The sequence below is a fragment of the Galeopterus variegatus genome, unplaced genomic scaffold, assembly GCF_000696425.1.
Source record: "Galeopterus variegatus unplaced genomic scaffold, G_variegatus-3.0.2 Scaffold14, whole genome shotgun sequence".
Classification (NCBI taxonomy): domain Eukaryota; kingdom Metazoa; phylum Chordata; class Mammalia; order Dermoptera; family Cynocephalidae; genus Galeopterus; species Galeopterus variegatus.
Window position 1 is genome coordinate 688281 of NW_007726125.1, and position 20000 is coordinate 708280.

General features: G+C 45.2%; 2 protein-coding genes across 2 annotated transcripts in view; both read left to right on the top strand.

Annotated features, from left to right (window-relative positions):
* Nucleotides 1–2216, top strand: part of NGRN (neugrin, neurite outgrowth associated) — a 6343-nt gene extending 4127 nt beyond the window's left edge. Inside the window, exon 3 of the mRNA XM_008564132.1 lies at nt 1191–2216. Coding sequence (XP_008562354.1) covers nt 1191–1803 — 613 coding nt within the window. The 3' untranslated portion in view covers nt 1804–2216. The remainder of the gene's footprint in view (nt 1–1190) is intronic.
* Nucleotides 2217–6881: 4665 nt separating this feature from the next.
* The window catches only part of VPS33B (vacuolar protein sorting 33 homolog B (yeast)), an 18959-nt gene continuing 5840 nt past the window's right edge, over nt 6882–20000 (top strand). Inside the window, exons 1-14 of the mRNA XM_008564210.1 lie at nt 6882–7304; nt 10252–10332; nt 10689–10750; nt 12522–12571; nt 12773–12840; nt 16279–16324; nt 17395–17489; nt 17787–17891; nt 18299–18395; nt 18619–18696; nt 18909–18982; nt 19308–19394; nt 19588–19678; nt 19919–19993. Coding sequence (XP_008562432.1) covers nt 7209–7304; nt 10252–10332; nt 10689–10750; nt 12522–12571; nt 12773–12840; nt 16279–16324; nt 17395–17489; nt 17787–17891; nt 18299–18395; nt 18619–18696; nt 18909–18982; nt 19308–19394; nt 19588–19678; nt 19919–19993 — 1105 coding nt within the window. The 5' untranslated portion in view covers nt 6882–7208. The remainder of the gene's footprint in view (nt 7305–10251; nt 10333–10688; nt 10751–12521; nt 12572–12772; nt 12841–16278; nt 16325–17394; nt 17490–17786; nt 17892–18298; nt 18396–18618; nt 18697–18908; nt 18983–19307; nt 19395–19587; nt 19679–19918; nt 19994–20000) is intronic.

The following is a 20000-nucleotide window of genomic DNA, read 5'->3' on the forward strand; positions in this document are numbered from 1 at the left end:
TTTTTTTTTTTTTTTTTTTTTTTTGTCTTTTTTCCGTGTCCGGCAACGGATCGCAACCCTCAGTGTTGCCCCCGTACCGGACCGGGGACCGGCAACGGGATTGCAAGCCTCGGTGTTGCTCCCGCGCCTCGCTCAGCCAGTGAGCGGGAGCCGGTCTGTACGTGGGATCCGAACCCTCGGACGGGAGCGCCGCCGCGCTTCCCAAGCGGAGCACCATCCAGTGCGCCACCGGGCCGGCCCGTTCTCATTTTCCCTATAACCTACCAATCACCCAAGCTAAAATCCTGAATCTTGGTCTTAATACTTCCTCCCCCAATATTTAGTCCCTTACAAGTTCTACCATTGGACCTTCCTAAAATATTTCTCAGCTTTCTTCCCTCCTCTGCTGTCATTGTCATTGTCTCAGTTCAGACTGCCTGGATTACTGTAACAACCTCTTGTACCTGTCTTTGTGCCTACACTTTTGCCACTGAAAAGCTACCATTAGGTTGAGCTTCAAAATTGAATTTTACCTGTGGCATTCCACTGCTTAAAATCCTTCCTTGTCTTGCTGTTGTCTTAGGATAAACTCCAGACTTCTAAGTATGACATGATCTTGTTCCTGCCCACTTGTCAGTTGAGCTATATCCAGCAAAGGTGATGTATGAAATACACGCTGCTTACTCTACCATCAATACCTTTGATCTTTCCATCTCTCCTCCCCTCTGCCAGCTTATTACGCCTTTTCATCCTTTCAGACCAGCTATAGCTTGGACTTCTTGAAGCATTTGCTGGGCCAGGGTGTAAGTATTGTGATTGCCTGTCCCTGGGTCTCCCTCCTGGGTGCTGCCACGGCATCCTCTGCTGTAACATTTACCATAGTGTCATTGTATGTTAATATAGATGTCTCCACCACCACACTATGCTCTTTGAAGGAAAGATCAGTCCTCTTGCATTCCCATTATCTAACATAGGTATTAGATGGCAGTAGGAAGAGTTCAGCTGATGTGAAATGAAGTGCCCTGACTGAGAGTGGCCAGGTATTACTGTTGGCACACGGGAATGAAGCACAGCCATTTAGCTGGCACAAGATAGGGTCTATATTTGCAGTTTTCTAAACCTCTTTCTTTTCACTTATCATTAGTATTATAAGTTAGGTATTTTGATAGAGACTTCTTCACAACTTCATAACCTGCTTCTTTTTCCCCTAGGTATTTACATAAGGAATTCGCAGAGTCCTGGTCAGTTCCCAAGTTGGCTGAAGGCTTTGATGTCAGCACCGATGTGATTCGAAGAGTTTTAAAAAGCAAGTATGTACCCACATTGGAGCAGAAATTGAAGCAGGATCAAAAAGTCCTTAAGAAAGCTGGGCTTGCCCACTCGCTCCGGCACCTCCAGGGCTCTGGAGATGCCTTTAAGCCGCTCTCTGCAGGCCACTCTGTATCTGGCTCTTTGCTGATGCCAGTGGATGAAGCCTCATCCAAAGGCCAGAGTTACAGCACAGCTTTGAAAGTGATAAAGTCAAACACTCACAGTACAAATACAACAAGGAAACAGAAGGGAAGGAATAAAGGAGTCAAAGGCCTGGAGAAGGAGAGCTCCATGCCTGTTGCTGCAGCCCTACGTCATCAAAGAGAGGTTACCAAGTATCCCACAAGTGATTGTGAGGGCACCAGAAGAACTGACAGTGATGGATTGCCAAGTGAGGAAAAGCTGGAAGGGTTGAAGTTAGAGGAGCCAGGTGACCAGAACTTCAGCAGCAAAGTAGTACAGAGGGGGCGGGAGTTCTTTGACAGCAATGGGAACTTTCTGTACAGAATTTGAACCAGGCCTGGCTATAGGGAAGCCATGTGAAACATCTGAGTAAGTATATTTGGAGCTGCTTGGGTTTCTGCATGTGGATTAGCCACCCTGGAGTAGGAGGAAGTGATGAGCCTGGATAGTGGGAGGAAAGAGCTGCTTGCATAGATCCAAACTTCCTGGAGTACTGCTCCAAATCTGACCCCTGTAGATCTTCAGTACTCACTGTTCTTGTTTATGCTCACTGTGTTGAAAACCAGACCGTCTTGTGTGTGTTGTTAGGAGTTTCTGTGATACTTGCAATATATGTTTGGAAGGAAAAGAAAAGTTTGCCTTCTGACCCCTTCTCTTCTTGGTCAATGAACACTAACAGTTCTGGAACTGCTTAGTCAATTGGTTGTTTTCTTATGTGCAAAATAAAGTGAAATGTAGCAGTCTGTGTTGCTTGGTGCTTTCTGGGGTAAGAGGGTTGTTTACCTTTGAAACTTGGAGAGAGAGAAGGGAAAAGGCAGAAGGGGGAGGATTCCTTGTCATTAAACATTGGGAGGTAACAGCAAAGTCAAGGGTTCAGATTCCTGTACTGCCCAGATGGAACCAGAGGAATCCCCAACAAAGTGCTCTATGCAGAGCACCTTGCTCAGTGAGCGGTTTTGACAACCAAAAACTGGACGTCTTTCTCTTAGTTGCTAGGGATTTGAAAGATATTGGGGAGTGGGAGTTTGACAGAAAATTTAAAGGCAAAGGCTTTAGGGGCCTCCAGATAATCTCCGGCCACATTCTAAAGCTTGAATTCTATCTAATTGTACAGTTTATGCCAGATTTTTTTTTTTTTTTTAAAGATGACTGGTAAGGGGCTCTTAACCCTTGATTTAGTGTTGTCAGCACCATGCTCTCCGAAGTGAGCCACGGGCCGGCCCTTATGCCAGATTTTATCAAAGTTGCCTTGAGGTAGGCAAGAACAGATAATGGGCCCCAGTGAGGAAACACTCTAAGATGGCTGCTAACAAGTGGCAGCACTGGGACTTAAACCTGGCTTATAAAACTCCAGGAATATGGTGCTGGCTGACATAATTTTTGTTAATTTACTGATTCTTTTAGAAATGATTATAACCAGAATCTCTGGTTATAAATAGAATGAGACATGCAAGCAACAGGAATCCAATGACAATTTTCAGCCATGTCTCAATTGTCATTAATAGCAATTACGATATTATTGATTACTATTAACTTGAGCATTCTTTTTTTTTAAAAAAAAAGATGACCAGTAGGGCCGGCCCCATGGCTCACTCGGGAGAGTGCGGCGCTGGTAGTGCCGAGGCTGTGGGTTCGGATCCTGTATGGGGACGGTTGGTGTGCTCACTGGCTGAGCATGGTGCGGACGACACCAAGCCAAGGGTTGCGATCCCCTTGCCGGTCAAAAAAAAAAAAAGATGACCAGTAAGGGGATCTTAACACTTGGCTTGGTGTTGTCTGCACCACGCTCTCCCAAGTGAGCTAACCAGCCATCCCTATATAGGATCTGAATCCGTGGCCTTGGTGTTATCAGCACCACACTCTCCCCAGTGAGCCACGGTTCGGCCCCTACCTGAGCATTTTTTCGTCAGTATAATCAACAAAGCCCATCACATGCCAATCAAAGTTCTAGAATCTAGATACTGGTAATAAGCAGTGGGCAGATATTACCCTTGCTTTCACTGCCATGTATTTTATAGTAAAAGCTGGTGACAAAATCAACCTTTTTTCCATCCTGGCCAATGCCAGTCTGCAGCCTTTCCATTCCTGTAGTAGTCCTATCTAAGGCTTTTGCACTTATTGGTTCTTCCCCCTAGATTTCACGTGTCTGTCTCATCATTCAGATCTCAAATCAGACGTCACTTCCTTAGGCTTTCCCTAATCACCCAATCTAAAGCAGTTCCCTTCATGTTCTCACTATCACCACACACTTCAATATTTTTATTGTGAAATTACTACTGTATTGTTTGTCATCCATCTTGCCCCTTTTAGGATGTAGACCCCATGAGGTTAGGAGACCTACCTGTTCATGACTGTAGTCTCAGATCCTAATATGATAGATCTCAGTACTAGTTGAGTGAATGAAGAAATGGTTGTGAAACCTCATACTAGTCAGCCAGTCCATGATGGCAGAAAGCTCTGCCTTTTACCTTCGCCAGCCTACCCATCCAGACCTCAGTCAAGGCACGTAAGTATCCTCCAGGCTGACCTGTTTCTGCTCTGTCCTGTCAATGTGTTGCAGATCCTAACCCACTGGCACTTCAGTTGTTGCAGGAAACTGCCCCTGAGCCCAGGCTGGGAGGCTGGAATGTGGGATGGGGGACTCATACAGCTGGGGTCATAGGACTCCATAGGTCCCTGTTCCTAGGCAGTTGTGTTTCATGATGAAGAACATCAACACTGCACTGGATGAGACGGAACTACACTTTTTTGTGTGTGTGTCTTTTGTCTTTTTTCCGTGTCCGGCAACGGATCGCAACCCTCAGTGTTGCCCCCGTACCGGACCGGGGACCGGCAACGGGATTGCAACCCTCGGTGTTGCTCCCGCGCCTCGTTCAGCCAGTGAGCGGGAACCGGTCTGTATGTGGGATCCGAACCCTCGGGCGGGAGCGCCGCCGCGTTTCCCAAGCGGCGCACTATCCAGTGCGCCACCGGGCCAGCCCGATGGAACTACACTTTAGAGCACAGGTGCAGTGTCTGGTAGAAGAGGCAACAGATGACAAGGTGTTGCCCAAGCTGGAGAGAGAATGGCTGCAAGTGGTTTGGGCAACTCAAAGCAGCCTTGGGGCCAAGCTCAAGGGGCTGGCAAAGTGTACAACAGAAGGGAATTAGGTCCCTGCATCCTGGAAGGTATATGCTTCACTCATCTGATTTAAGAGGTAGGGAGAGTGAAATCTACCATCTCAGGGCAGCATTCACCTCTCAGTGTAGCCGAGATTTGATCTAACTAAGGGGGCAAGGAGTTAGGGGGATAAAGGCTCAGCATAAGGTACTGGATGAGCTCTTGAAGTCCAGGGTTTTTTGGGGTTTTTTTTTTTTTTTTTTTAAAAGATGACCGGTAAGGGGATCTAAACCCTTGACTTGGTGTCAGCACCACGCTCACCCAGTGAGCAACCGGCCATCCCTATATGGGATCCGAACCCGTGGCCTTGGTGTTATCAGCACCGCACTCTCCCGAGTGAGCCACAGGCTGGCCCCCAGGGTTTTTTTGTTTTTAAAAATGATGGGTATGGGCCGAGCCCGTGGCACACTTGGGAGAGTGCAGCGCTGGGAGCGCAGCAGCGCTCCCGCCGCGGGTTCGGATCCTATATAGGGATGACTGGTGCGCTCACAGCGCTCACTGGCTGAGTGCGGGGCTGGCCCTGTTTTTTGTTTTTTGCTTAACTTTGTGTTCTAGAACTTTTCAAACAGAAAAGTAGAGACAATATTATAATGCATCGAGACAATATTATAATGCATCGAACCCCTATGTACCCATCATCCAGCTTTAACAATGAACAAATGACCAATCTTTTTTCATGTATTACCCATGTACTTGCCCCACATCTCCCCCTACATTATTTTAAAGCAAATCCGATATCACATTATATCATCTTTAAGTACTTCAGTATGTATCTCAAAGAGATAAGGACTCCTTTTTAACGTAGATATACAAGTCACTATTATACTTAATAAGTTTTAGTAATTCCTTAATATCAGCTAACATCCTTATAGTGGTCTCTGATTGTTTCTTTCTTTCTTTTTTTTTCTTTTTTGCAGCTGGCCAGTACAGGGATCTGACGCTCTAAACAACTGAGCTAACCGGCCAGCCCTGATTGTTTCTTAAATGACTTTTATAGTTAATTTCTTTGAATTATTACTAAAACAAGGTCCACACATTTCAACATTACATTTTGTTGATATGTCCCTTAAGTCTCTTATTCTAAACTGGTTTCCTCTCTTACATTTTTCCTATTGCCATTTATTTTTTGAAGAAGACAGGTCATTTGTCCCATATTTCCCACATTTTGGATATGGTTGATTTCATCCTTATGTGTTAACATCCTACTAATGTTCCTGCTAATCTCTATATATACTATAAACTGGTAGTTAGATTTTTAGCCTTGATTAGGTTCCATTTTTGGCAATGGGTGATGCCCTATATATCTCCTATGCATCTCTCCAGGAAAGCATATGATGTTATGATTGATAAGAGAGTTCAGGTATTGTCAGCCTGTTCCATCCATTATATCTCCATAAACTTTTTTTTTTTTTTTTTTTAAGGTGACCAGTGAGGGGATCTTAACCCTTGACTTGGTGTCAGCACCATGCTCTCCCAAGTGAGCCACAGGCCGGCCCTCCATAAGCTTTAAAAAAAAAAAAAGTAGATACAGATCATTACCATAGGTCCTGAAAGTTCCCTCATTTCTCTTCCCAGTCAGTTCCCATCCCCCAAATCAATCACTTTTCTGAAAAGTTTTTTCACCATGGATTAGTTTTTCCTGTTATAGAACCTTATATAAATGGCATCATACAGATGTACTCTCGTATTTGGCTTCTTTTATTCGGTTGCTTTTATTGCATGAATGACACAATTTATTTCTCCATTTTCCCAAGACGGGCATTAATGAATCAAAACTCCGATATCCGAAGGTCACAGCTGGCAGGGCTTAGCTTCCATCGAATCCTAATGCACTCCTCTTCCCTCCACCCCACTCACCCCCGTTTCTACGCGCCTCGCCTCCTGACACTGTGAAGCCCGATGGCTTTGCTCATGGCTACATTTATAAAGTAGACTTGACCGACTGCTAAGACCCCTGTGATCAGTGCCCTCCACACTGAGCTGGTTTCGCCCATTTTACGAAGTTCTTGAAAATCAAGCAAGTGCTCAACACTTACTGAGTGAGCCAAGAGAATTGGGTGTACCCTTAAAATTAGTTTAAGGTATAATCATTTTATCCGAGGAGAACTCTCCTCAGGCCAGGAATGAGACTGGAAAATCATCTCGTTGCCTCCGGTTTTCAAATGTCCCTTTCAGGCCGCCGTCCCCTTCCCTGTACGCAAAGCGCTCGTAGAGCGAAGGGGACTTCCGGGAGGCCTAGGAAGTCACTTGTCTCTGGCAGGAGGCGGGATTTTCCCTCCACGCCGCGGATCTCTGCGGGTCTAGACCCAAATCCTGCTGACGGGCAGAGTAGATCAAGGAAAGACAGGTCGGGTTACGGTGGCTGCAGGCCTGAGACGAGGGCCCCCCGAGGCTGCGGCTGTCTGGCTGGGAAGGGGCCATTCATTCCTTGAGTGGGGCTGGGGAGCGAGGGCCCCTCCGGGGGCGCTAGGAGTCCAGAATAGCCCACCCTGCTCCTAGCCTGCGCTGCTGCCGACCTTCTCAGGGCGGAGGGCGCTCCCCCTTCTTACACCCCGCGGCCCAGGCGACCGCTGCCATGGCTTTTCCCCATCGGTTGGACGCTCCTGAGCTGCCTGACTTCTCCATGCTCAAGAGACTGGCTCGAGACCAGCTCATCTATCTGCTGGAGCAGGTCGGTGCCCGCTACGCTTGGCGCCTTTACTGCATCAACAGTTTAGCACTCATTGGAAGTATATTTTTTTCTTGCTGAGTTCCTTTGATCTTGTGCTTGGCTTTTGGTATTGTCCTTGGAGCTTCCGTGACAGATCCAAAATGGAGCATTCAGCGAGGAAATCCAAGTAGTAAGAGCTGCTTGGGACCTGGACAGAGAGTTAATGGAAATCACTTTTTTTCCATAGAGGCAAGGGAGACACCACTAGTGCCAGACATCACTGGGGATGCAAAGATGGTTAAGACATCTCCGCTATTAGGGGTCTTACACTCTAGTAGGAGCCGTATGAAACACAAATTACTACATACAGATTATCAGATGGTAAATGAGCGATAGTTAGGGTGCCTGAGTTCGAATAAGCAATTATTTTTAGTTGGGGTTATCTAGGAGTTTCAAGGAGTTGGAGTCTGAAGAATAAACATATTTTTTTTGGAGATGAGAGAGCATGCTACGGGCAGATGGACTAGAAGGAGCAAAGTTAAGGAAGCAGAGAAGGACAAGGCATGCACAGGGAAGAAAGCCATCAGAAGTTACACAGTAGGCATTAGGCAGCCACCGAAGATTTTGTTTTTTCTGTTTGTGGCATGAAGCAATACTTGATGATGATTCTAATAGCGATGTGTGGGGTGAAGTAAATGGGCAATGAGGAAGCCAGTTAGGAAACCATAGATCACACTGAAGCAATAAAGGCCGCACAAAATTGGTGGCAGTGGAAATGAAGGGAAGCGATGGATTTTTAAGTCATAGTGAAAGGACACCCAACGACTTATTGATTGGTTGTAAAGGTTGAGGGAGAAGCAAATCTGAGATTTTTTGGTGGCTGGCCACACCCCTTGACTTTGGTGTTACAAGGCTGCACTATAGCCAACTGAGCTAACCAGCCAGCTGTTGAGGTTTTTAACCTGGTTTATTAGGAGAAGAATGCTTCTACTATGATTGTAATGGATTACTTGTTTAATTACTTAGTTATTTGTTTAATGTCCATGTTCCTCATTTGATTGGAAGGTCCTTGAGGAGAAGGAACCTGTCTGTTTTGTTCAACGCTATGTACTCAATAAGTATCTAGCTTAGAGTCAGGCACATAGCACATGCTTAATAAATATTTGTTGTATGGACATTGAATGGAAATACAAAAAGAATTAGAAAGAGTAGTAAGTTTGGTTGGGGGGAATTGATTTCATTGGGGGCGGGGGTGGTAAATTAAGATGCTAGTAGGAAATGCAGCTTTTAGTATCCAGCAGGTACAAATGTAGAGCTGCAGTTCCATCCAAAGGGCTGGGATGAAGATGGAGACTTGGGAGAACCTCAGAGAACCCCAGGGATCTGGGGCCATATTTTATTTCTCTTTTATATGCCATGTAGTGCTACTACAGTGATTTGCACATAAAAGACACTCAACAAATGTCTAAGGAATTGGAAAGAGGTGCTAGTTAAGGCCACTAGTTCAGGTGAGTTCAACGTGAAAGAAAGTAGATGAGAACAAGGATAGAAACTTGTAAATAGGGTGTAGGTGAGGAAGAGGAGCCCACAAGGGTGACTCGACATGGCCAAAGTGGATCTCCATGTAATAATATCCTCTCCAAATAACTTGCAACTTAATTCTTGTTAATGGGTACCACTATTCATGCTTGAAACATTAGAATCATCTTTAACTCTTCTTCCCCTTCATATTTAACCAGCAGCAGAGTCTTGTGGATACTTCCTCACACAGGACTTATTTATAATGATTATAAAATAACACTTGCACATTATACAAAATGTAGAAAATAAAGGAAAGTATTAAGAAAAAAATCACAGTTCTACCATCAGATAAAAGCACCGTTAATTTCTTTCAACTTTTTAAAAATTATATTACATATTCCATATATCTGTTAACCTATTTTTCTTTTTTTCTGGTGGCTAGCTGGTACGGGGATCTGAATCTTAACCTATTTTTGTTCACGCCACCACCAGCCTAAATCAGGTTCTTATTCATTGCCACATGCGTAGGCTGCTTGGACTGTTGCATTAACTCCCTAAGTGGACTCCCTGCCTCCAGTGCCTCATGTCTCCAATCCATTTTATCCACAATTGTCAGATTCTACACACTAGATACCGGTAACAACCCCCACCCTGTGTCAGACAACCAGACATGTGTCTGGACATTGCCAAATGTTTCTTGGGGGCCAAAATCGTCCCCAATTTAGAACTGCTGCCCTACCTTATGCATCAGGCCAGCTGAACTGCTTGTTCTGCCCTTTCCACTCAGCCTGTGCACTTTCCCTGGCCTTTGCTGGATTGCCCTCTTAATCTGTGGCTGCAATACCCTATCCAATTGTTGAGGCCTACTTGAGAGGAAACTTCCAGGAGTGATGGTACAGGAGTCAGATGACAGGGATTGTGATGTGGGTGAGTGGAAAGGTGATAGGATGACAACGGTCCTGGGTTATCTAAGTTTCTGCACTGAACATGAGTTATTTTTATTATCACAAGAAAAGTGCTATTTGAAAAGATATTTAGCAGTTAGTTGAGGGGGCTGCAGGATTCAAGGTAGGGTTTTGTTGTGTTTGACTTTGTTCATCAGGAGATGGGGGGCTGTTGGGAGGCAGAGTGGAGGAGGTAGTGGAGAAGGGGAGCAACAATGTAGACCAAGGTCATAGGCAAACTGGAGGGTTGAGTGCCAAGGAATTAACCTGAAAAAGAAGGTGGAATATCTTTCCACTAGTACAGAAAATGAGAAGGCAAAATAGGTGAATATACAGAGAAATGTCAACTGTGGATACAGACAATAAATAAGGTGCCAGGCTGGATGATGTCTAGCACCCTTCCAACTCAGAGACTGTTTTTATTACACGGTTGGCTGAATGAATTCTCAGCTGAGGAAGCTTGTGTGACCTATGAGTGACCCAATATACTGTGTCTCCTTCAGCTTCCGGGAAAAAAGGATTTGTTCATTGAGGCAGATCTCATGAGCCCTTTGGATCGAATTGCCAATGTCTCCATCCTGAAGGTACTGTCCCTTTTTACAGGAAGCAGGGTCATGCCCCCTTTCCTCTTTGAACAGTTTTTCTTTTGATGAACAATACAAATTACTGAAGTGACTATCCCTATAGGGTAAATACAGGGTAGCTGAATTGAGTGGACAGAGGAGGATTAATGCTGTTGTTTGTATTGTTTTTGTATTATTTTATGTTTGGTTTTCCTATTGACAGTTCGAGGAAGGTTCAGTGGGATGGTTGTCAGGGGAGCAGTTTGAGTCCTAGAATTAGCGTAAATAGGAGGCCCTTAAGAAGTCCCTGTCTTTGTATCATGCTTTGTGCTTTTCAGTACTCTTATGTCCATTGTCTTGTTGGATTCTCTTGGTAGCAACATGAAGTAGACAAGCTGTACAAGGTGGAGAACAAGCCAGCCCTCAGCTCCAATGAACAGTGAGTGTGTGGGAGAGTCTGTCTTACCTCTAAGCTGGAGGAGGTCCCCTAGGGGCACATTTGCCTTGATTTGTCCTTGGCTGAGATCTGGCACTGGTCTTTGTGATATGGTTCACCTCCCTGAACTTCTGCAATTTAATGCTTAGGTTATTCCTTTAGCTTCTTAATTTGTCTTCCTTTAGCTTCTTAATTTGTCTTCCTTTCTGCAGTTTCTCACACCTTTGTCCTCTTCCCTCTCTGATCCATATTGCTATCTCTAACCAGATTGATTTATCTTTCAATGTTATTTTCATCATGCTCTTCTCAAGAACCTTCAAGGCCTCCCATCACTTACTGAATATAGTCCAAATTGCTCAGCATAGGATTCCAATGCTGTCTGCAGTGTGGCCTCACACACTGCCTTTCCAGCCTTTTCTCTCATGTGTCCCTTCAAGCCTCTATTGACACATGCTTCAACATGCTTCCCGGCTCTGTGCATGTGCCTTCACCCTTTTGTGTTTTTTGTTGTTGTTGTTGTTGTTGTATTGGTTTTGGTTTTTTGGTGCCAGTATGGGGAACTGAACCCTTGATCTTGGTGTTATAACATCGAGCTCTAACCAATCGACCTAACCAGCCAGCTCCCCCTTCACCCTGCCTGGAATTCTCAACTGTCCTCACTGCTCCTGTAAAGAGTACGTGTCCTTCAGAGCCCAGTTCCGCACCTCCATGAAGCTCTCTGATGCCCTCCAGTCCAGGGTAATTTTTTCTCCCTTTGGATTTCAGTGGCATTCTGCATTTGTCCTGTTTACTTGGCACACAGTCATATACTGCCTGTTTTTTGTGTTGTTTTTTTTTTAAATATTTCTCAAACTTAAGTAATGTACACCTTTCCTGAGAAGAAAAAATTCTCCTAGATACATGGAAAGTGCATCTATGGAGCATACATTTATGGACCCTAGTTTGAAAATCATTATTTTCTATTACTTTCATGTATTTTTAATTTATTTTTATTTTTAGTTTTTTTGGTGGCTGGCTGGTGAGGGGATCTGAACCCTTGACTTTGGTGTTATATTTTTAAAAATTTTAACTTTGTTTTTTTTTTTTTTTTTTTTTTTAAAGATGACCGGTAAGGGGATCTTAACCCTTGACTTGGTGTTGTCAGCACCACGCTCACCCGATGAGCTAACCGGCCATCCCTATATGGGATCTGAACCCGGGGCCTTGGTGTTATCAGCACCGCACTCTCCCGAGTGAGCCACGGGCCAGCCCTTAACTTCGTTTTTTAAAGTTTTGTTTTATTTTATTATTATTACTGTTTTTTTTGGGGGGGCAGCTGGCTGGTAAGGGGATCCAAACCCTTGACCTTGGTGTTATCAACATCATGCTTTAACCAACTGAGCTAACCAGCCAGCCCCTTATTTTATTTTTAATTGACAAATAAAAATTGTGTATATTTATGGAGTATTGTTTTTTATCACTTTACTGTTAATATACTCCATACATATATGCATCTTCTTTTGCCCACTGGATTATAAATTATTTGAGACCAGGAACTCCTGGGTTCACCACAGGGCCAGTAAATGCACCCAGCTCCTCACAGTATACCTGTTGTGTTGAGAGATGTCTTCTGTGGTTGGTATCTGGTAGGCTGAGAGAACTGCCGTAGATCTGGCTAGGATGGGACCTGTAGGACCTGTCGACAAGGGCAAATGGTGAAAGAGTTGGTATTGCTTCAGTTTCTTTTAAGATCCTTCATGATTTTTCTTCAGTGGTTTTTTTTTTCTCTCCATAGATTGTGCTTCTTAGTTAGACCGCGCATCAAGAATATGCGATACATTGCCAGTGAGTGTGCCATGGCACTAAGTGTTACAAAGACCTGGGAAAGGGTGGGTAAGATCTCAGGGCCTTGGCCATAAGGACTCTTTAATAAGAAAAGAATTGTTGGAGTTGGCCATCCCATTTGTAGAAGATATCTAGTTCCTTGCTTCTAGTCTAACAGATGGCTCATGGCTTGCTGGACTCCATTCCTTCTTCTCTCTGTAGGTCTTGTCAATGCTGACAAATGGGCTGGCCGAACTCGAAAATACAAAGTGATCTTCAGCCCTCAGAAGGTGAGTTAGGATCTGGCAGGAATAGGATAAGATAGAACAGGACCGAGGACTGGGCAGGGGTGAGGGCCCAGCAGTGCTATCTCCCTCAAAACAGGTTATACGTGACTGAACCAGATAGCTGTCACTGTCTGTTCATTAATATAGCCTTGATTGTTTAGCAGAGGGTCTGTCATCAAACTGCCCCAAATAAAAGTATTGTGGAATTGTGAGAGGTGGCTTCTACATAGATTTCTTTATTTTTATTTATTTATTTATTTTTTTGGTCTTTTTTGTGACCGGTAAGGGGATCGCAACCCACTGGCCATCTCTATATAGGATCCGAACCCGCGGCGGGAGCGCTGCTGCGCACCCAAGCGCCGCACTCTCCCGAGTGTGCCACGGGGCCAGCCCTACATAGATTTCTTTAAATGAAAAGCTTCACACTGTGGAAGCAGAACCTCCTATGTGTCCCTCCTAACAGAAGGAGGAGGGACACATAGGAGGAGTGTTGTGTAGGAGTGTTGCTTTATGTTATGGCTTTTCACTGACTTTTTTTTTTTTTTTTTTTTTTCTGCGGCTGGCCAGTACTCATTGACTTTCTCCCTTTGAAATACAATAAATTATGACTCCCCCTACCTTCTATATGCTCATCCAAAGGATGTGGCTGGGCTGCTGCTGGATCACTAGAACCATACCACCGTACATGGAAAAGCCTTTCCTTACACAGGAAAGGAATATTAAAGACCATTTCACTCCACCGCAACTTTGAGCGGCTGTGGGACCTGAAGCCCACACTCAAGAGAGTGAGTTAGCGTAGGCAGGCTAGGCTAGGTCTCTTGCATCTTTACCTCAATAATTGCAGTATCTGGAGACCCATCATGGTAGCTAGTTCTCTTGATTCCATTGAGCTCTCCTCTCACCTCCACATCAGCCCCGTGCACCCTCAATCTCAGTGATTGGAAGGGATGACGTTCGAGGCCTTTATGTTGTCAGCCGTATGCCCACAGAGCTACACCAAGTAGTGCATGCCACACTTAGAACAGGTAGAAACTAAAATTGAAAGGACAGGGATTTATTCCTTTTCAATTTTTTTTTTTTTTTTTGTCTTTTTTCCGTGTCCGGCAACGGATCGCAACCCTCAGTGTTGCCCCCGTACCGGACCGGGGACCGGCGACGGGATCGCAAGCCTCGGCATTGCTCCCACGCCTCGCTCAGCCAGTGAGCGGGAGCCGGTCTGTACGTGGGATCCGAACCCTCGGACGGGAGCACTGCCGTGCTTCCCAAGCGGCGCACTATCCAGTGCACCACTGGGCCGGCCCTCAACATATGAATTTTAGAGGAACACAAACATTTGGACAATAGCAAGGCACTTCACAGAAAACAGCACCCAAATGACGAATAAGCCTAGAAAAGTTGCTCAACGTCATGAAAGTCATCAGTCATCAGGAAAATTTAAAAAGTAAAATCTCAATGTGATCTATTATGCCACAACCCAGGTGGCTGGAATTAAAAGACCTGGCAATACCAAGTGTTAGAAAGAAAAAGGAGGGCCGGCCCCGTGGCGCACTCGGGAGAGTGCCGTGCTGGGAGCGCGGCGACGCTCCCACCACGGGTTCAATTTTTGTAAGAAAATTCTAGAGCGATTAGAAACAGGAGCTAAGACTAAAGACTGAAGCAAGGCTGTCTGGGTGTGAATCCTTGCTTTAGCACCTACTACCCGTATGATCTTGGGTAAGGTACTTACCTACTCTGTGTCTCAGTTTTCTCATTTAGAAAATGGAGTTGAGGGCCGGCCAGGTGGCGCACTGCTGCAGTGTGCCGCTTGGGAGAGCGGCAGCGCTCCCGCCGAGGATTCGGATCCCACATGCAGACCGGTTCCCGCTCACTGGTTGAGCGAGGTGTGGGCGCAGCACGGAGGGTTGCGATCCCGTTGCCGGTCCCGGTCCAGTATGGGCGTGACACTGAGGGTTGCGATCCATTGCCGGTCACGAAAAAAGACAAAAAGGAAAAAAAAAAAAAAAGAAAACGGAGTTGATAATACTCCATTTATTTACTTATTTATTTATTTATTTTTAAAAGATGACCGGCAAGGGGATCTTAACCTTTGACTTGGTGTCGTCAGCACCATGCTCACCCAGTGAGCGAACCGGCCATCCCTATATGGGATCCGAACCCGGGGCCTTGGTGTTATCAGCACCGCACTCTCCTGAGTGAGCCACAGGCCGGCCCATAATACTCCATTTAAAAGTTAAAAGTTGACAGCTTTTAACTTAAATGAGATGACTTTCAGTCCCTGTTAAAATAAGAGAACTAGTGGAATCATAGGCTTATGTTGTTTTCTCATCATGTAAAAGGAATAAGAGGAAAGAGCCAGTTATCTTCCTTTGAAGGTCATTTGAAGATTGATAACACAGTCTTACAAATATTTATCTTGTTTAGGCATTCGCATATATGAAGCGTAACATTATTACCAGGGCAAGAAATTATTAAGACAAGCATCAGACTTATAGGTTACTTTTAAATGTTATTAAAGGAGCTGTGGCAATAATTTCTAGTTTTTGGACTCTTACAAAACCCTTTTTTTCACATTATTTCAAGGACAGATTTTTATTAGCAGGGAATAGAACAAGTTGGTAACAGTTTTGAATAATTCTACAAGTCTCCATATTACACAGAAAAACAAAATTGGTATTTTATGAATGTTCTCCACTTACCACCCTATTTAATCAAATTCTTTGACCTAATTCTATGTCACAGGAAGATCTCTTGCTCAGTAGCTGTAGGGAAGAGGGCATCTCTATCTTTTCCCGAAACTCCCTTTATTATGAAGATTGGGCTCTAGAATTCCATTAGTTAACATTAAAAGTTAAAAGCAGGCCTGTACATTTCAGTTTTACTGGTGGAAATGAATGAGGGATGAATAAGATTCTTTTGCATAAGAGTAAAATAAGGAGCAGTAATAATAATAGTAGCATTAATCTACACGTCAGAGAGTTCGTGTGAGGATGAAGACAGGTGATCCTTGTAAAACAATAACAACAATGCCTAGTGCATGTTAAGTTCTTCATATGCATTAGCAGTTATTAGTGTCATCATCATTATCAGATGTGAGTGTCCTCAGCGTTCTTCCTCCCTACCTCCAAATATTTCATCCTTTTCCTGCATGATTTACCTTTCAAAGACAGCTGAAATACCTTCTCCTTTGTAAAGCTTTTCCAATCTCTCAAGGAGATAATCAATTGACTTAATATATAAGTAAAGCGGATGAAAATGAAATGAAGTGTCAGGCTAGATGATTCCAGTGGTCCTTTCTAGATATGAGTCTGGGTTCTCTTGTCTGTTTTCACTGGGTTCAGTAATTATTTTCCTCATCAGTAGCCATAGAGGAATGGAAAGAACAGAGAAATGGAAAGAACAGAGAACAAGGTGGTTACTAATCAACTTCCTTTTCTTTTTCAGTTTTATGCATGTGAGATGGTGCTTGAGGAAGAGGGAATCTATGGAGGTGAGAGGAGATGAATGTGAATGGAAAGGGAGAGAGAACATGTGGAAGAAAGAAATCATTGCCTTCTACCTCCAGCTCCTTCTTTTCCTAGTCTTAGTCTTGTTGGTTTAGCAGGAGGAGGGGTTCCCGAGAATGGAGTGGGAGTAGGACCCCAGATTAAAACACTAAAGGGATGCCAGGGCTTATAGTTGGAGATGACCAACTAATCTATTCTCACCTCCAAGACTCCCACAAGGAAAAATTGGGCCCTCCTTCTTCTGTATATTCCTCACTCCATTCTCCATGGAACCCAAACCTGACCACAGTACTCCCTGCTGAAAACCCTGCAGTGGCTCAGTATAAAGCCCTGAATCCTCAACATGCCTTCTATGCCTTGTACAATCAGGCCTCTTCCTATTCCTCTAGCTTCATTATGTGCTGCTCCTTTCTCCTGACTCACTGCCCTCTAGCTATAGAGACTTTGCACATGCTTTTCCTGCTGCCTAAAATGTTCACCCTACAACTTTTTGCCTATCCAAATCTTACTCATATTCTAAGCTTAAATGTCACTTCTTTAGGGAAGTCTTTCCTATACCCCCAGTATTTGTGCTCATGGCTTGCTGTTTTACTTCTTTGGAGCACGACTGTAATTAAACAGCTTGTGTCATAATTTGGTCTCTCCCTCACTAGATCATAAACTGCAGAAGATTGGGAGTGTGTTAATTTTGCTCACTGCTGTATCCCCAGTGCTTGGCATAGTCCTGCATGTAGGCGGCTTTCAGTAAATATTTGTTGAATAACAAATGAGTGAATAAATTTTTTCTTAGTACTTTTGGTCAGACCTTTAGTAAAAAATGCACCACTTATCACATTGTATTACAGGCTGCTGTCTACGTGTCTCCTTTTATTACCAGTCTGCAAGCTCCTTAAGGGCAAAGACTATGTCTTGTTCTTTGAATCTCCAGTGCTAAATGACGTACCTGACATCTGGCAGGCACTCAAGTATTTGTTGCATGACTGTGGCACTCCTTTCCTCTTGACATGGAACCGAGCACCTTCTGCAGGGAGGCTGATGCTCTCTGTCCCCACAGATGTGAGCTGCGATGAATGGGCCTTCTCTTTGCTGCCTCTTGATGTGGATCTGCTGAGCATGGAACTGCCAGAATTTTTCAGGGACTACTTCCTGGTAAAGGCAGGCCCCTTGAGTCTTGGTGTTGAGGGATGGGGATGAACATGGGGTCCGGTGGGCTAAAAATATCGATTTAGCCTTTGTCCAACTCATAATTTATTACAAGTGATAGTGATTTGGTGATTGAGGGCTACAGGTTGATCTCCATGGGACTTCCTTCAGGGCCAATCAGAATGAACTCTTATGAGCATTCCCCAGACCCTGCCATCCTGCTCCAGGGCTTCTAGGGCTAGCCACTCTCCAGGTGGCCTGTTGGGCTGAGCTGTATCTTTGCGGCCCACATGGTCCTGGTAGGAAGGAGATCAGCGTTGGATCAACACTGTGGCTCAGGCCTTGCACCTTCTCAGCACTCTCTATGGACCTTTTCTCAACTGCTATGGAATTGGCAGATGTGCCAAGGTAAGAGTACTGTTGTCCCGATAGCCCCTGTTTCCCCTGTTTTATGCCTACCTAGGACTATCCACGGGCATCTGTGATGTGAGCTCTATCTTTACCTTGCTTCTATTGTTCCAGAATAGTTCCTCAGAGAGGAGAGCCTGTGTGGCTAACAGAGAGGCAAGAGCCAGGGCCTCCAGGGTAGCATTCCTAAATCTCTTTTTATTTTTTTTGGGGGGCAGGGTAATACTGATGTGGGGAGGGGTAGGGAGAGATAGGGACCGATTGGAATAGAAAAGGTTCATATTGTTCATCATTAGCTCCCTTCCTGGGGCAAGGAGAAGTATCACATGGAAGGGGTTGGCTTCTGTAGGTATGGGGCTGCAATAGGGACCTGGACAACAGGTTGAGAGTGTCTTGGGCCTTGGCAGATGTCATATGAGTTGTGGAGGAAACTGGAGGAGGAGGAAGATGGTGAAACCAAGGGCCGAAGGCCAGAGATTGGACACATCTTTCTCTTGGATAGAGGTAAATTATGTCTAGCACTTTCCCTCATCTTTGGACACTAAAAGACAGGAATATGGAAAGTGTGATGGCAGCATTAGGATCCTAAAGATAGGGCTGTGAATCCCAATGTTGACTGGGAGCATGGGCACTGGGGCCCTATGGGAAGTACTTGAGCCGATATCGAGCAAACTGGATAGAAGGCTGGGTCAGGGAGAACCTTCATGGTCAGTGATCTCGGTTTCAGACATGGACTTTGTGACGGCACTCTGCTCCCAAGTGGTTTACGAGGGCCTGGTAGACGACACCTTCCGCATCAAGTGTGGTAAGTGCCGTGGTCCTCTGCATCTCGGTGAGATGGAAGTGGACGTCGGCCTCTGGTGCCTTCCACAGTGGGGCAGGGCTTGTGGGAGAGACCCGGACTCTGAGTGAACTGCTGGCTCCCAGTTAGTTTGGGGGACCTTTACTAGCATTTCAGGAAAGGGTAGGAGAAAGCCTCATTGGAGATCCTAATAGCTGTCCCTTCTGCTCTCAAAGGGAGTGTCGACTTTGGCCCAGAAGTCACATCCTGTGACAAGAGCCTGAAGGTGCTACTCAATGCTGAGGACAAGGTGAGAGTGTGGGCAGCAGCAGTGGGTTTATCTGGGGCCACTGCTCACACGGGGTTGTAGGCCCCAGCTCTGGGAGGGCAGGCTGATTCCACAGGAGAGGTGGTTAGAGCGCAGTTAGAGCATAGTTAGAGCTCCACAGTTAGAGCACAGCCTGGAGCACATACCAGGTTCTTGATGTTGGCTTACTGACACCAGCTCGGCTCACTCTGCACTTCTACTAGAACAGCTGCACACTCCTCCTGTACTGTCATTATAGTGATGACGTAGGAAGGAATGAGTTATTGTTCTGACATAGTAAGTTGTTCCTGTCTTGTTCCCCTCACAGGTGTTTAATGAGATTCGTAATGAGCACTTCTCCAATGTCTTTGGCTTCTTGAGCCAGAAGGCCCGGAACTTGCAGGCCCAGTATGATGTGAGGCTCTAAGCCCCGGTCCTTCGTTTTGTTTCCCCAGTGGCTTCCCAAGGCTGCTGCCCTTTGCCTCCCCTTCTCATGTAATAATAGGCTCCTTGTCTTCTCATGAGTGGTGGCAACTGAGGGAGGGTAGTGGTTTCTCATGTCTGAGGTCAGGGCTGGGGGCGCTGACCTTATGGGGACTTCCCCACAGCGCCGGAGAGGCATGGACATCAAGCAGATGAAGAACTTTGTGTCCCAGGAGCTCAAGGGACTGAAACAGGAGCACCGCCTGCTGAGTCTCCGTAGGTGTCAGTTTGAAGGGTGCAAGGGGAGCTGATTCTGCTTCCCTCCGGGGGGTGCTACAGAGGACCGTTGCCTACAAAGAGGAGATCTCTGTTTATCTGGCAAATAATGGTCTTTTTTTGGTCTAAAGTGGGAAGAAGTACTTCTGGATTTTGCCTTAAGAGGTTTTTATTCTTTTAGACAATAAAAGGACATTCTGGTAGAACCAGGAATATATCAGCTTTTTGTCCAATCTACAGATATTGGGGCATGTGAATCCATCATGAAGAAGAAAACCAAGCAGGATTTCCAGGAGCTAATCAAGACTGAGCATGGTAATGG